Genomic DNA, 14,340 nt, shown 5'->3' on the forward strand with positions numbered 1-14,340 from the left:
TTACATCGAACTATACCATTTCTTTGTTAGTTGATTTGAATCCATTCTTGTAATTGGTGTGTTATGTTATTATCCTTTCAACTATATGGTCTGGACTGTAATTAATTAAACTCATGTTGATAACCGTAGGGCCTTTGCATCGCAGTACCAAGTGGATCTTGTCTCAGAACATGCTTAAACTACAGATCTGACCCGGGGATTTTGACGAACTTATATACATGTGAGATCATAAACTATAAAGAGATCAATCAAAGGAGATGCAGTTTCGGCGTGTATGATGATTGATCACAAAGGATGGAATGAGGTGGCTGAGTTTCTCTGCAGATCAGTGTCCCCGCCATCTTTCCAATGTTTAATTTCCAATTCCAATTTCAATTTCAGCCCCCGTCCTTTTCTCCCCTGAACGAGTCCAGCCTTCTAACCCGACTTTCCCTCATTTTGTGGATAAACACGATGTGTATTTGCCAACCTTGAAATCAACTCCTCAAAGAAATACTCCCTAATTGGCGCCTTCGCGCCCAAACGGACCAATATGGATATCAGCCTCCGATCCAGCCAGTCGTCATACGGTGACCCTCGATACTTGTCCACCGCTACCTTTTCCGATGCCCACGTACCCTCACCCCTAGGGAAAACCCTTGTCGACGGCTATCGGGATGCGGCTAATCCTCAGAATGAAGACCGGGCGCGGTACAATCCGGTAAGGGGAAAATCCATGGACACCCGCGGCTTCATTTCCATGGCTCACAATGTTTTGGAATCTATAGCTCAATCCAGCTCACCCACGAAGCTCCGCACTTGTCAACACCAGCGACCCTGTCACCATGTATTTACTAGCCGAGACCGCCATTGGCGATAGCTCAAATTACGAGATCTTGTCATTCGAAGAGGTGGAAGCCCTCAAGAAAGAGCGGTCGCTCCTGTCCAGCCGAATCGAAGGCACGAAGCGCAGACTTAACCTCGAGACCAAACTCCGCGACGCCGCTCAATCTATCGGTCGATTATACAGTCCGCCCAGTCCCCGAAGCAGCGCTGAATATGACGCCAACGGCAAGTCCCACCGGAGGAGCCGGAGTATCTTTGGTCGGAGCGGGACAGCCCAGGTTCTTGATAAGAGTGACTCGGAGCTCGCCATGAGTCAGCGCAAGTGTGAAGAGTTGGCGCAAGAGCTATGGAAGCTCGAGCAACGGTCCCAACAGATCAACCAGCGATTACTGCAACACACCGCGGGTGTCTTGCAGATGACCCACAAGGGATTAAGGAAGACCCCGAAGAACCCCGATGCGCAGGCTTCTGACTCTTACGACGGAAATGACTTTGACGATCGCCATCTATACCGAACACCGGAGCACATGGATAATTACGGATTGTTCGGACGCATCGATACCAACCCCACAGCTTCGGGGGACAGTGAGGCCATGCAGGCGACGGAAAAGCGACTGGACGAATTGAGCCAGCGCATGTGCGACATGATGATCCAGTCTAATCCGGATGAGTTTGTCGACCCTCCCCCACAACCAAATGACTCCACCAACCCTGCACAAAATATTGAGGCGCATTTAGCCTATATTGAAAACAGCATGAACTCTCTTGCTTCCCGAAATGCGTACCCGAACATCGTTGGTCCCGGTACTGCACCCGAGGCTGAGGGAGCATGGCGACAACACCTCACAGTGATCAACACGCGGGTCCAGAGCATCGTCGACCGGTTTGGGCTGACTCGATCTCCGACTTTGCCACCTCCTCCTAGCGCAACAGATGGCGAAGGATTAGAGGAGCAACTTGGATATCTTCAAACCGGTATCGACGGCTTGGAAAGCCGTGTTGATGGTCTGATAGAGCAGAAAAGCATCCTGACCACCCAAATCCAGCAGCAGCGTGAACTAAACTCCAAGTCTGATGCCGAACGCGATGCCCACATTGGTGATTTGACCGAGCAGCTAGCTCATATGCGCAGAGACCATGAAGCTTCTCAGCGCGAGGGCAAAGCTGCCCAGGATGAGCTAGCTGTGCTGATGGAGCAGCTCGAGGGAATGCGCAACAACGGCTCTACCCAAGAAGAGGCGAAGGCTGCCCAGGCGCAGGCTGAAGGAGAAGTCGCTCGCTTGCATAGTGTTGTCGACTCTTTGCAAAATGAGGTTGACATCCGTGCGCAAGAGGCCATGGAGGCTCGCGAACGTGCAGACCAATTATCCGCTCAGCTGGAAGCCAGTGCCAAGCAATCCCGCGAGGAAGCAGATGTTCGTGTGCAAGAGGCCGTGGCAGAGGCTGTACAGGAGGCTATCGATCGCCGTGTGCAAGTGGAGAATCAGCTAGCAGCGGCCGAAGTGCAACGTGCAGAGATGGAAGCCCAGCTTGGACAGGCTGAGGAACGTCGTGCTGAGGTCGAATCCCAGATCGCACAGGTTGAACAGCGTCGCATCGAGGTTGAAGATCAATTTGCTGAGGTGGAAGCCCAGATCGCAGAGGTCGAGGGACGTCGTATTGCGACCGAGGAGCGCTGTCATGAGGTCGAATCCCAGATCGCTCAGGTCGAGGAGCGTCGTTTGGAAGCCGAAGAACGTTGTGTTGAAATCGAGGCCCAACTTGCGCAGGTCGAGGAACGGCGTATTGAGGCTGAAAAACGTTGTGTTGAGCTCGAAAGCCTGCTCATGCAGGCGGAAGAGCGTCACGCTGAGGCTAGCCACCAAGCCGCACAGGCTGAACAACAAGCTTTGGCAGAGAAACTTGCTGAGTCCGAAGAGAAGCGAGCCGAGGCCGAAGCACAGCTTGCACAAGTCGAAGAGCTACGTGCCCAGGCGGAGGTAAATGCACAAAATGCGCATAATGAGATGACCAATCTTGAAGGTGAAGTTGTCCGGATCACGACAGAGCTCACGATGGTCAAGGCAGAGCTGGATGGCGCTTATGGTACCAGAGCCCAGCGAGCTGCGGAAGTGGCTCTCAACCCTGAAATTCAAGCAGAGATTGATGCCCTCAATACACGCAATCTTGAGTTGGCGGAGGAGCTCGCTGAATTGCGAGGCAAGCAGGGTGGTGGTGACATTCAGAGACGCGCTGATACCCTCGAGAAGGAGCTTCGGGAGACGCTAGATGATTACGAGGCTATGACTAAGGCCAGCATCGAGTTTGAGAAGGAGCGTGAGCGGTTCGAAAGTGTTGTTGATAGTCTCCGGGATCGGTGTGAGCAGTTGGAGACCCAACTCAGCGAAGAGCGCATCAGCTGGATGAACCTGAGCAGCCCGACAACAATGGGCCGCGATCCTACCATGGAGACAACCTCAACAATGGTACTGAAGAACGAGTTCAAGAAAATGATGCGCGACACTCGAAACGAAAATATGAAAATTTTGAAGGTCCGTTTCTTCCCATTTCTATGGAGTTTGAGCGATACTAACATGAATAATTCAGGCGGAACAAGAGGAGCGGCGTAGGATCGAGGGGCTATTACGAGCCTTAAGAAAGGAACACGCTCAGGTAACGGGCAAACCTCTGCCCAGTCCTGTTGGAACCCCATTATGATGATGATTATATTCTACGTTCTTGGGTTTGGTTCGCATGAAGGATGTACATATAGACTTTCACTTGTATAATATTGCATAAACATTGCGCGGCAAGCGCGACGGCGTTATTACCAACTCCCATTTGATCCTCCCAAGACTTCACCTTCACATATCTTCTCTGTCTAGCCTCGACTATTTCATTCCTTCAGTATGTCGTCAGCTCCGCATAGTCAACGGCCGAGAGATGGTAGTCCACCTTCTCGCGCTTCACCTCCTAGATACTACACCAGACACCCCAACATCCAGCCTGTCCGCGACTCAACCATTCCACCACTCTCACAAAAGAACTCAAACTCCTCCGAGTCCATCTACAGCGATGAAAGATCTATTTTTAATGCCATCAGAGTCTCCACACCCAATGAAGGCCCCTGTCCATACGAAAGTCTCTCCGCCATGGGCTCTTTCATGGAAAGAGGGTTGGGAGCTAATATGGCCATGTTCATTCCACCAGGTTACTCTCAAGATGAACAGTCTTCAACTAAGAATCGACGTCTATCCAAACCACGACCGCGAGTGGACCGAGCAGCGTGGCCGATCCAGCCTCTCTCCGATCAGGGCTATCACACGTCCCAAGTGGGCCCAAGCCCTTTGAACGAAACAAATTATGTACCAGAGTCTCCTGGAAACCAGTACCGCAAAGCCATTTCCCTCGATGCAGTAGACGGTGATGGTCTTGCTAGCCCCCGGAAACATCCTTGTTGGCCTGGATCAAGCATACCGGCAGCTGTGAGACCTGGCCAACCACCATACCCTCCACCGGAAAGATCCCCCACGCCTCCTGGTCTTCCCTCTTTCAACACCCCAGAGGCTGTGTACTGCTCTTCTCAGTTCCTCATCGGACACAATGGACCACGGCTGCCATCCAACCATCCACGCGGAGTACCAGCCCTGGGCCAGCGCTCTACCTCATATGGCGATGCGCTCCGAAGATTCCTGGGCCTGCAACCTCAAGCTGAAAGTGATTCCGCGATATCTGGTGTTGTTGGGATTGGGCGGGCACCAGATGGAACTGCTGTTCAGGGCCGGTTTCCACATCGACAGAGTGGTCACGGCACCAACCTTGCAAGACAAATAGAGGATCACCCATTCCACCAGAACACACTTCCTGTGGCCTCAGCCTCTCACAATGAGCGTGATCTAATCCGAGCTAGAATTGAACCCGAAAGCACCGTGTCCAAAGATCGTGGTCCTGTAAGTCGGCCACGAAAGAAAAGGGTCCGCAACATGCGTTTTGGTATTTTTGGACGAACACTTATTCCAGCCTCTGCCCCTAACCCCGTTCAAATAGCACAGCAAGAGCCTTCTCCTGGCCCAATATCTCCCCTGCAACTACCGCAACCCCGATACAATCTCATTGGAGGGTCGAGCGATCGTCGACCTGAAGACGAAACACCCGGTGCGGAGGCATATACAATCTGGGATGCTATAGCTTGGGTACCTATTCAGCTGTATCTCTGCTGCTGCTGCGTTCGTGGTTCTTGCGTCGATGAGAATGATGATCTTGCCATTGTCAACTCTAGAGACACTTATGCGACGGCGCAAAGTCGCCTTTCAGCTCAGGAGACGAGGGGTGAGAATAGACCTCAGCCTTTCCCATAGGTTCTCGACTTGTATATGCATGCCTTACTTTCGTTTGGCATAGCGAGTCTTCTGCTTGTTCCTGGTTCTACTTCATTGCAATTTTGAAGACATTGTTTTCGTTGTCCTTGGCCTCTGATGCTCTTCAGAGAAGAGTTCCCATTCTTACCTGTGGAACTATTTGCATTTTCTTGCTTTAAGCCTCACATCAGACGTGTTTCATCGGTAGCTAAATGAAAGAAAAAACTGTCACTCGTTTGGATACTATTGACATGAAAAATATTTAATCATCTGAGAATTAATCAATAGGGCTATAAAGTACGAGGAAACCAGTAATGCTCGTGAGAGTCCATGGATATCATCTAGACGCTATGCCATGATGCTAAAATTGGGATAAAAACAACAATACACCAATCAGGGAATTTGCTATACCAATGAAGCCCATGTAAAAAGAAACAACAGTAAAACATGAAGACCAATCTCCAAAGTGAGAGGGCGAGGGTACAAGTTATCCCTCATGACCGAAGGGGAACATAAGAGGGGAAATAGGGAATTAGGTAGAAAAGGTCCGGGGTAACGTATGCGAGGAAAAAAAATTCAAGTCGTCAATGGTGTGTCTGGTGCTCAGCCCGACTCGGCAGGCATAAGCTCCCATGACAGATGCAAATATCAGAGAAACACCAGTAGCTTCATAGGCTCTCGAAGAATGGGGTTGCTTCGATAATCTCTTCATCGTCGTTGGAAAAGTCCCAGCCTACGATTCGTGGGTCAACACTGGCACAAATGATCTTATGAGAATCAAACTGGACTTTGAAAACCCTTGAGGTTGGTGGACTGGGCTGAAGTGGTCGGTGTGGGTGATGGTGATGGTGGTGGTGAGCCATCAATTGTTGTACTGCTTGCGGGTTGGCCTGGGGAGTTTGCGGTTGCAGTGTTGGATTTGCCTGGGCTGGAGGCTGAGGTTGTGGAGCTACACCATTTTGCTGGGCGGGGCCCGTAGTTGTGGTGTTAACAGCAGACGGCGCATCGCTTGGAGTGCCTTCTGAAGAAGATACAACCTGTGTGGGTACAGGAGCAGAAACCTGAACCGGCCCTGGATTTTGAGCAGCTTGTAGTTGTTGAGCCTGCGCCGAGATAGTAGCTCGTGCTGTTGGTGTCAGGGTGGCACGAGCGGCATTGGCCACTGCATCGGCTTGGCGCAACTCGTGCTTTCTGGACCAAGTACCGTCTCGGGTTTTGTGCCAAATAAAGATATGTTCATCATAGGAGCCAGAGACAATACGGCCCCAAGTACTGCCTCCGCCATTTGGAGGAATCTTCGCACCTATGGCAGTTATATCACGAGGATCACGAGATCCCGCAGTATTCGATCTATAACCAGCACGTCGTAGGTCCCTTGGACCCATCTCGACAGGATCACCTTCTTGCTGTGCTTTCCAAAATGCATTTTCAACTTCCAATGCCTCCAGTCTTAGAGCCTCGGTAGCTCCAGGAGGGTCGCCGAAGCCTGCCTGGACGGTGCGAACGAGATTTTCGTGTCCTTTGAGACAGGCGACCTGTGCCCCGGAAGCATAATCGTAGATTCGTACCGTGTTGTCATTACTCCCGCTAATGATCCGTCGACCATCAGACTGAACACAAGCAATCCCTTTCTCGTGTCCCATTAAAGTCTTCAGGCAAGCACCGTTACGGACGTTCCACACTTTGATCATGCGATCCCCTGAGGCTGTGATGATCTCGTCGCCTTGGAGCTGCATGGCATTTACCGCTGCACCGTGCCCTTCGACGATCATGAGAAGTGAGAAAGGCTCCAGTGGCTTTATGCGTCCATTTGCCAAGCTTGCTTCCAAAAGGCTCGGTGCTATTTCGTTAAGGTCAATGATATACGAGGGATAGCTGGCACCACCGCCTTTGCAGATGGTAGGATAATTCTCATCCGTCACGGATAGCTCTCGACGATTCCACACCTTGACTGTTCGATCTTTGGAGCAGGTCACAAGGTATCGACGATCGAATTTGAGGTTCAGTACTGAATCGGCGTGCGCACTGTGGATTTGATGTATCTTTTGACCCGTGGAGAATTTCCATGCAATTACAGAACGGTCACTGCTGCCGGAAATAATGATGTCCTCGTCGGGACTCGGATCGAATTGTAGACATAGCACAGATTTGACATGTCCGATTAATGGACGATGCCATAGTCGCTTGGTCTCCAAATCCCAAACCCGTACGGTCCTGTCCCGACTTCCGCTGACCAGCCATTTCCCCTGGAATTGAATTGCATAAACACATTCTCGATGAGCCTCTTCTGGGTGTAATGGGTGTGGTAGCTGGAAGTTTTTGAATCGACCTTGATGCCAGTTATCTTCAAGCCGTCGGCGTTGCTTGTACAGGTGTACCCAGTTGATCTTAGCAGTGCCGTTCGGGCGCCGAATGAGGATGGATGATTTGAGTGGTGGTTGGAGCATAGAAGGAAGCTGGGGAACAGATGTCGTTTGCATATTGTCTGTTGATAGAGGCGCGCTGCCGTTCGCATCTGCCATATGATGATCTCCTTCGCTGTCAGCTTGGGTATGCAAAGTACAGTTTGCCTGTACTGCACCCGGGTCTGCAGCAGTCCGTGAGCTTAGCCATGATGGCGGTACACGCTTCTTGTGTTTGGGTTCTCCGAGGTCCGATTCTGAGTGTCGTGGGCGTGATTTGCGGATTTGTGGGGAAATTGGCTCAGAGTGTTCTTGCTCAAAATTATAGATCGCGCGCGAATTTGCTCGCCAACCTTCATTGATATACAGCACTCTCCATAAGCCAGAATCGAGGATGCGGTTGCGCCATGAACGAGACGCAAGTGTGAGATTCAATAGGGTGCGAGGTTCGAGATAGGAAAAGATCTGGAATGTCAACTCGGGCGGTAACTTGACGACGGGGTCCATGTGAAGTAGTGGATGCACCCGTTCTACTACCCCGGAAAGCGTAGGTGTCGAGAGCGAGCGAAGCAGGCTGTACGCAAGTTCTGTGGTTGAGAAAGTGTTGCATGAGCGGGCGGAAAAGACAAGGAGGCTGGGAACCGCCATCAAATAGGCACGAGGAAACACTTACCAGCTCTTTCGGACTCACTTTGGGCAAGCACCCATTCTGGAAGCATCATGACATTGTCCGTTGCATGCTCTTTATCCGTCTGACTCCGAGTCTCGTCCGAATAGCCTTCATCTACCTTGAAGGACGGGGAAAGCGATTGTGTAGGGTACCCCGGAAAGGTAGTGGTCTGTAGTTGAACCGTCGGGTGAGTAGGAAGATCTACCACCTGTTCTCCCTCCATGGATGCGATAGAAGTCGGGCGCGTAGACCAGTATGGGTTTCGGGGATGGATTTCGGAGATGTAGAGGCGTCAAGACGAGCGAGTTTTTACCTTGACGATGCAGTCCTCGGACGGGAACTGGTCGCATCAGCTGAAAGGAAACCAAAAATCCTTATCTGGCGCTATGTCTTCAGACTTCACAGAGGGATGATCCCTCTGGCGCAGAGGAGTGGCTGAATGTGAGATGGGCACTGGGGGCCACTCTGCATGTCACGTCACGGCGGTGCGGGATCCACTCCAAGAAACTGATAGATCGGGTGGAGAGGAGTCAACACATCAAATCACAATCATGGATCAGAAACTTGGGCGAACCTCGGATAACAATAAAATGACGGATGAAATGTTGAAGGGAAGAAAGGATCGGTCTAATTCATAAGAATGAGCATCAACAAACAATCATGCTTGTTGGAATGGCTCATTTCCAACATATCACGTGAAGGGCCGAAGTATGCATTTAAAAAATGACAAATATATACCAGTATAATAGTATAATCACACCATATACTGGTATTCATTACAAGTAAGTGTAGGTCGAATTGAAAATTACGCGTTCAATAGCAAAGACATATAGAAAAAGGCTCGAATGACCTTCATTGGTGGCCTGTGGATTCGTGTAACCACAACAACCTGACTTTAAGTACTACTTTTTCTGCTGGGTCTATAGAACACTTTTTGAAGGAATGTTCTAACAAATACTAGTACTAGAGGAGCTACAGTCATGACGATCTAACTCTAGTCCATAGTATAATTTATGGCATGGTTCAATTCATTGATATCGGTATCTTGGCGTTGAAGCGGGAAGACCTTCTTCAATGTTCTTTAAAGATATACATACTGCTAATATTGCTAGTATACCTCCTGTATCTCTTTTAAAAACCTCCCCTTCCCCCCCATCCCCTTGGAACCATAATTCGAGGGCTAAGGATTTCGAACGTGTGTATACTGTACCCAAGTAATAGAGGAGGAAATATATTTTTATTTCGAGGTCACATGACTTCTCTACTTCTCTGTATTGGTAGTAGAATTGATAGATACTATATCATATGCAATATGGAAATGATATAAATTCAATGTTGGGTCTGGTACTTCCAGCTTCTAGTGCCCTGGGTATTTACCGTACAAATCAAAATGGAACATACATACTAGTACATACTTTAATTTTCCTGCTGATCCATCATGAATATTATTATGTAGGCATACTATGTATCCTGGCCACCTTGAAATCACATATGATTCCTTCTTTGATGTGCCCAATAATTTTCAATGATCTTAGCTTACTATGTATAGACTTGAATCTATTGCCAGTCGATTTCTCCACCCAAACTTAGCTCAAATTGAATTATAGATTACATGAGACCATTTTGAAGAGTCCAATGCTTCAGGTTGCTCGTGCCCCTCTCCACATCCCACCGCCCGATGGAACACGCGCTAAACCCGTTCGGGTAACTGAACAGCCCTCTCCTTCCGCTCCCTCTCCTTTCCCTTCTTCCCATTCATCGCTGCCCCTCTATCTTGTGTCTTTTGGCCTCGATTCAGGCATTTAGGGTACTTACTAACCTCATTTCTCGGAAGTTGACTCTTCCCTACCCCCCCCTTCCTGCTTCTACAGTCCCAGTGACCGGCAGTCTTCTCGCCAGGGGGTTTTGAAAATCGCTCGTTATTTCGAACGTCGGCCATCGTCTGCCCGGCTGCAGCGCTTATATTCGATTCAGAAGAACTCCCAGGATCATTCGCGTACCCATAGATTGGGCTAACGCTGACGTTGGAAGGAATCCCGGCTTCCTGTCCTTTTTGGATTTCCGTCACCGCCCCTCGGAGTAAAGTGGCGGCGCGTGAGATTCTCGGTTGATATATATCCTTGTGCTGTCTCAACGGGCTTGCCCCAGACTATATATACATTTCAGCGACAACGCCACTTGTGGTCACACCCCGTGGCACATTCATCAGGTCCCTGAATTCGAACGAACGTTCTACGTACTCTTTGCGCCGTGCGGTGTCCACCTTCCCTTGAACTACCGTCGCGGGCACATTCCATGATCGGCACACCGTATCTGACGCCCGTCGCTCCCTCTCGATTATCGATATACACATCCCCGGTCTGCTGTGCGGATTTTGAACTGAGCCTGGCTGGCCTGACTCATATTCCTGGTCGAGGCACCTGAACATGATCGAAACCGCCGTCATGAGTGGTATTCCGGTCGCCGAGGATAATATCATCAACCGGCGTGGTGGTGAATCAATTTACCAGAGCTGCGTAAATTTGAAAAGGCGGCTCTGGGAAGTGCCGACTTTTGAAACCTATTTGGAGAAGATGGATGAAGAGGATCGCGAGCGTGGAAACACCGACCCCGTGGCTTCACTGTGGAACTTCCTTCGAGACGGCTACCCCCTTCTGACTCTTTACAATGCATCAGCGCCAGAGGAGCCACTGGTTGTCGACCCGGCCAAAGTGCCAGAAGCGAAGCGGCCCAAAGCTGCCACCTTCAAGTTTCTACAGGCATGTCTACAGGAACTGGCATTCCCCCAGCAGGACTGTTTCTTAATCACCGACCTTTACGGCGAGAGCACTACAGGATTTATCAAAGTGATCAAGATGGTCAATCGTGTGGTGGATATCCTTGAAATTCAAGGTCAACTGAAAACTCCCTCCGAAGTAGAGAATGCTCCGACTAGTGTGGGAGAAGCCGTAAAGCTTACCAAGCGGGAGCATATTCTTAAGGAGCTTTTGGAAACCGAGCGTGACTATGTCCACCATTTACAGAACCTTCAGGCGCTCAAGAAGGAATTGGAGGAGACTGGTGCTCTGACAGGTGACGCAAGTCATCAGATATTCTTGAATCTGAACAATCTGCTTGACTTTGCCCAGCGGTTCTTGATTCGGATGGAACAGCACTATGCTCTACCCGAGGAAAGTCAGAACTGGGGTCGTCTATTCTCGTCGCACGAAGATGCTTTCCGACAGTATGAACCGTTCATTGCGAACCAAATGCGCTGCGACGAAGTTTGTATCCAAGAGTGGGATAAAATCAAGAATGCGCCACGTAGTTTGGACCTTCAGCAAATGGTCGCTCAACCTAAAACCTTGAATGGATTCTTTGTCAAACCCTTCCAGCGTTTGACCAGATACCCACTCATGCTATCGGTGAGTTGCGTCTATCATTATGCGGCATCTTGTATTCAACTAACATTGTGTCAATTTCTAGGAGCTTCGCAAACAACTGGAAGACGAGCAGCTTCAGGCTGATATCACAGGTGCCATTGACTCAATTCAGGTCACTCTTGACTCGGCAAACGATGCTATCCACAAGGAACACCTGGTTTCGGCAGTGGTAGATTTGTCCGAGCGGGTTGATGATTGGAAGTCTTTGAAGATGGATTCTTTTGGAGAACTACTTCGTTTCGGTACCTTCGCGGTGGTCAAAGGCGACAGTGGCAAGGACAGCGAGAGAGAGGTGTGTACTCATGAGTATCTTTTGGCAACATGATTCGCTGACACAACTTGGCAGTATCATATTTTCTTGTTCGAGCGAATCCTTCTATGCTGCAAGGACATAAACCCGAACAAGCAGAAGACCAAGCTTATGATGAACAAGGACAAGCCGGCTCTTACAGCTAAAGGAAAAGCTCGTCTCCAACTGAAGGGCCGAATCTACATGGCCAATGTCACTGATATTGTCTGCCTTCAAAAGCCTGGTGAGTTGCATCTGCGGCGCATATGTGGAAGTTTCTAACCTCTGTTCTTAGGCCTTTACCGCATTCAAATCTTTTGGAAGGGTGACCCAGGCGTGGTAGATAACTTCATTATTCGTTACCAAAATGAGAACACCATGCGTAATTGGTACAAGGACATCGACACTCAACGGGCAATTCAATCGGAGCGACGCACCCTGCGAAATACGGGCACCTCTGACAGCGAATTCACCTATTTGGAGGGCATGACAAACATACCGAATCCATACCAAGAGTACGAGGTCGACGATGGAACGAAGGACCCGTCATACTACTCCGAGTTCCCTATGAGTCGCAATGCGTCAAGTACCAGCTTGAGAACTCGGTCTGCCACCGGCGGTAGCACTGGAACGAATGGTCGGCCCCGATATGCAGGCACTGATCCGACGCTCTCGGTCCATACTCAGTTCTCAGGTGCTGGCAACATGTCTCCCACCGATCGGAACATGAGCTCATACTTCTCCCCTGCAGAGACACCATCCACGCGTTCTAGCTCCCAATCGACTGGGTTCTCATTCGGTCGTCAAAATACCAATTCTACCACTGCATCCTCCGTCTGGAACGAAGAAAACCAACGATATACCGCGCCGCCACTGTCCCGGGCAACCTCAAGAGACGGCACCACCCCTACAGGATTCTACCCCCCTCCACAGCCTAATGGGCGTGGCAATCAGCGTCCATCTTTGCCGCCGCTCTCCGGACCGCAAGCGGCTGCCAACGGGGCTGCCCTGCGTATGCGTTCCGCCAGTAGTCCTGATATCCACCACCATAACAATATGCCACCCGAGTCTCGTCGATATATGGGAGCCCACACAATGCAGACTGTTGATAATGTCCCTGTGCCACCGATCCCTGCGCACATGGCCAACATGAAGGCCCCGGTTAACCGAAGCCAAAATAGCTCCCCCACCAACAGCCAACTCCCGATGCGTTCCCAGCCGCATCACGTTCACCCGACACATTTCACTGAGCCAGAGTATAATGAAGCCTACAACTCGGGGCAGGTCTCCGAACAGGCCACATCTCCCTTGAGCCAAGAGCCCGACGGGGATCCATTGGATCCATTCATGCCTACCCAACTGAAGGCCAAGGTCAACTTTGACGACAACTACGTTACGCTAGTGATTGCAACTAATATTCTTTTCCGGTCGTTGACGGACCGTGTGGATGCCAAGCTGGCTCGGTTTACAAATCGATCCATAGGCAATAAAACCGTTCGTCTGCGCTACCGCGATGAAGATGGAGATTTTGTCACCATTGACAGTGATGAGGCTGTTCAGCTCGCCTTTATGGAATGGCGCGAGCAACACCGGGACATGCTAGCGAAGGGGTTGGTTGGTGAGATCCAATTGTACTGTCAAGTGGTTGACTAGATGGCTACACCTTTCATGATACCCGTCTCCTTTGTCCTGTGTAGCGTTTGCTTTCCTCATTTCTCCGGGGACGTCTAAATATGATCGGTCCTCGCCATCGACATTATTGCATCGTCGTGGCGCTTGTTCTACTCTCTCCTCCCCCCCGTCTTTCTTCCCCAACTGGATTGGTTTGGGTCTGTTGAGCAGCCACTACTGGAGAGATTACTACCTCATTTCCGTTCCCCTGTCTTCATTTTCTGTTGAGCGATCCACGTTAGCTGTGGCCACTGAAGGAGGCTGCATAATGATTCTGATCGCGGCATGAACGGTGTTGGAGGCATGCGGTCGACCTGTCTTGTTAGAGATTCCCCCTACTTCCCTATTTTCATGTCCCGTTGACCCCGGATTGTCCGAGGCGGGAGCGCACGAATGATTCTTGATCTACATTGTTTCCCGAATGTCCATGATGAAGTACCTTACATGATGTATGCATACTTGATAAGTTTGGTATCTGTATTTTTGGAGGGGGAGACCTGCATGCAGGCAGGGTATCAGCGTTGGAAATTTACGATTGATATTCTAAGTATAAGGAACTTCAGAATGTTTGTAGTACACCATATCGATCGGCATACAGGTATTTTGGCGTTAATGGTAGGGCTGAGCATAATGTAGTGAGTGACGTTGCGTCCCCGGGGTGGCTGAGTTTGCTCAGTGGATAGTTTGTAAGTTCATGGTAAATCGCGCAAACAACGCTTTCAGG

At 50.1% G+C, this 14,340-nt stretch overlaps 4 protein-coding genes across 4 annotated transcripts; 3 read left to right on the top strand and 1 right to left on the bottom strand.

Annotated features, from left to right (window-relative positions):
* Window positions 1-532: 532 nt before the first annotated feature.
* N7520_001297 (involucrin repeat protein) lies at window positions 533-3,434 on the top strand (the record flags this gene model as incomplete). Its single annotated transcript, XM_057135232.1, has 2 exons — window positions 533-700; window positions 768-3,434. 2 exons carry the CDS (start codon window positions 533-535, stop codon window positions 3,432-3,434), a joined length of 2,835 nt encoding a protein of 944 aa, XP_057001168.1.
* A 279-nt stretch (window positions 3,435-3,713) lies between these two features.
* N7520_001298 (uncharacterized protein) lies at window positions 3,714-5,162 on the top strand (the record flags this gene model as incomplete). Its single annotated transcript, XM_057135233.1, has 1 exon — window positions 3,714-5,162. One exon carries the CDS (start codon window positions 3,714-3,716, stop codon window positions 5,160-5,162), a length of 1,449 nt encoding a protein of 482 aa, XP_057001169.1.
* Window positions 5,163-5,830: 668 nt separating this feature from the next.
* On the bottom strand, window positions 5,831-8,457 carry N7520_001299 (F-box and WD domain protein; the record flags this gene model as incomplete). The annotated part of the gene is made up of 2 exons (XM_057135234.1): window positions 5,831-8,151; window positions 8,238-8,457. The coding sequence occupies 2 exons, from the start codon at window positions 8,455-8,457 to the stop codon at window positions 5,831-5,833; spliced, it is 2,541 nt and encodes an 846-aa protein (XP_057001170.1).
* A 2,203-nt stretch (window positions 8,458-10,660) lies between these two features.
* N7520_001300 (Rho family guanine nucleotide exchange factor CDC24) lies at window positions 10,661-13,598 on the top strand (the record flags this gene model as incomplete). The annotated part of the gene is made up of 4 exons (XM_057135235.1): window positions 10,661-11,638; window positions 11,700-11,948; window positions 12,003-12,189; window positions 12,241-13,598. 4 exons carry the CDS (start codon window positions 10,661-10,663, stop codon window positions 13,596-13,598), a joined length of 2,772 nt encoding a protein of 923 aa, XP_057001171.1.
* Window positions 13,599-14,340: the final 742 nt, after the last annotated feature.

Source organism: Penicillium odoratum (assembly GCF_028828045.1).
Source record: "Penicillium odoratum strain IBT 22623 chromosome Unknown utg000001l_segment0_segment0, whole genome shotgun sequence".
In the NCBI taxonomy this organism is placed as follows: Eukaryota; Fungi; Ascomycota; class Eurotiomycetes; order Eurotiales; family Aspergillaceae; genus Penicillium; species Penicillium odoratum.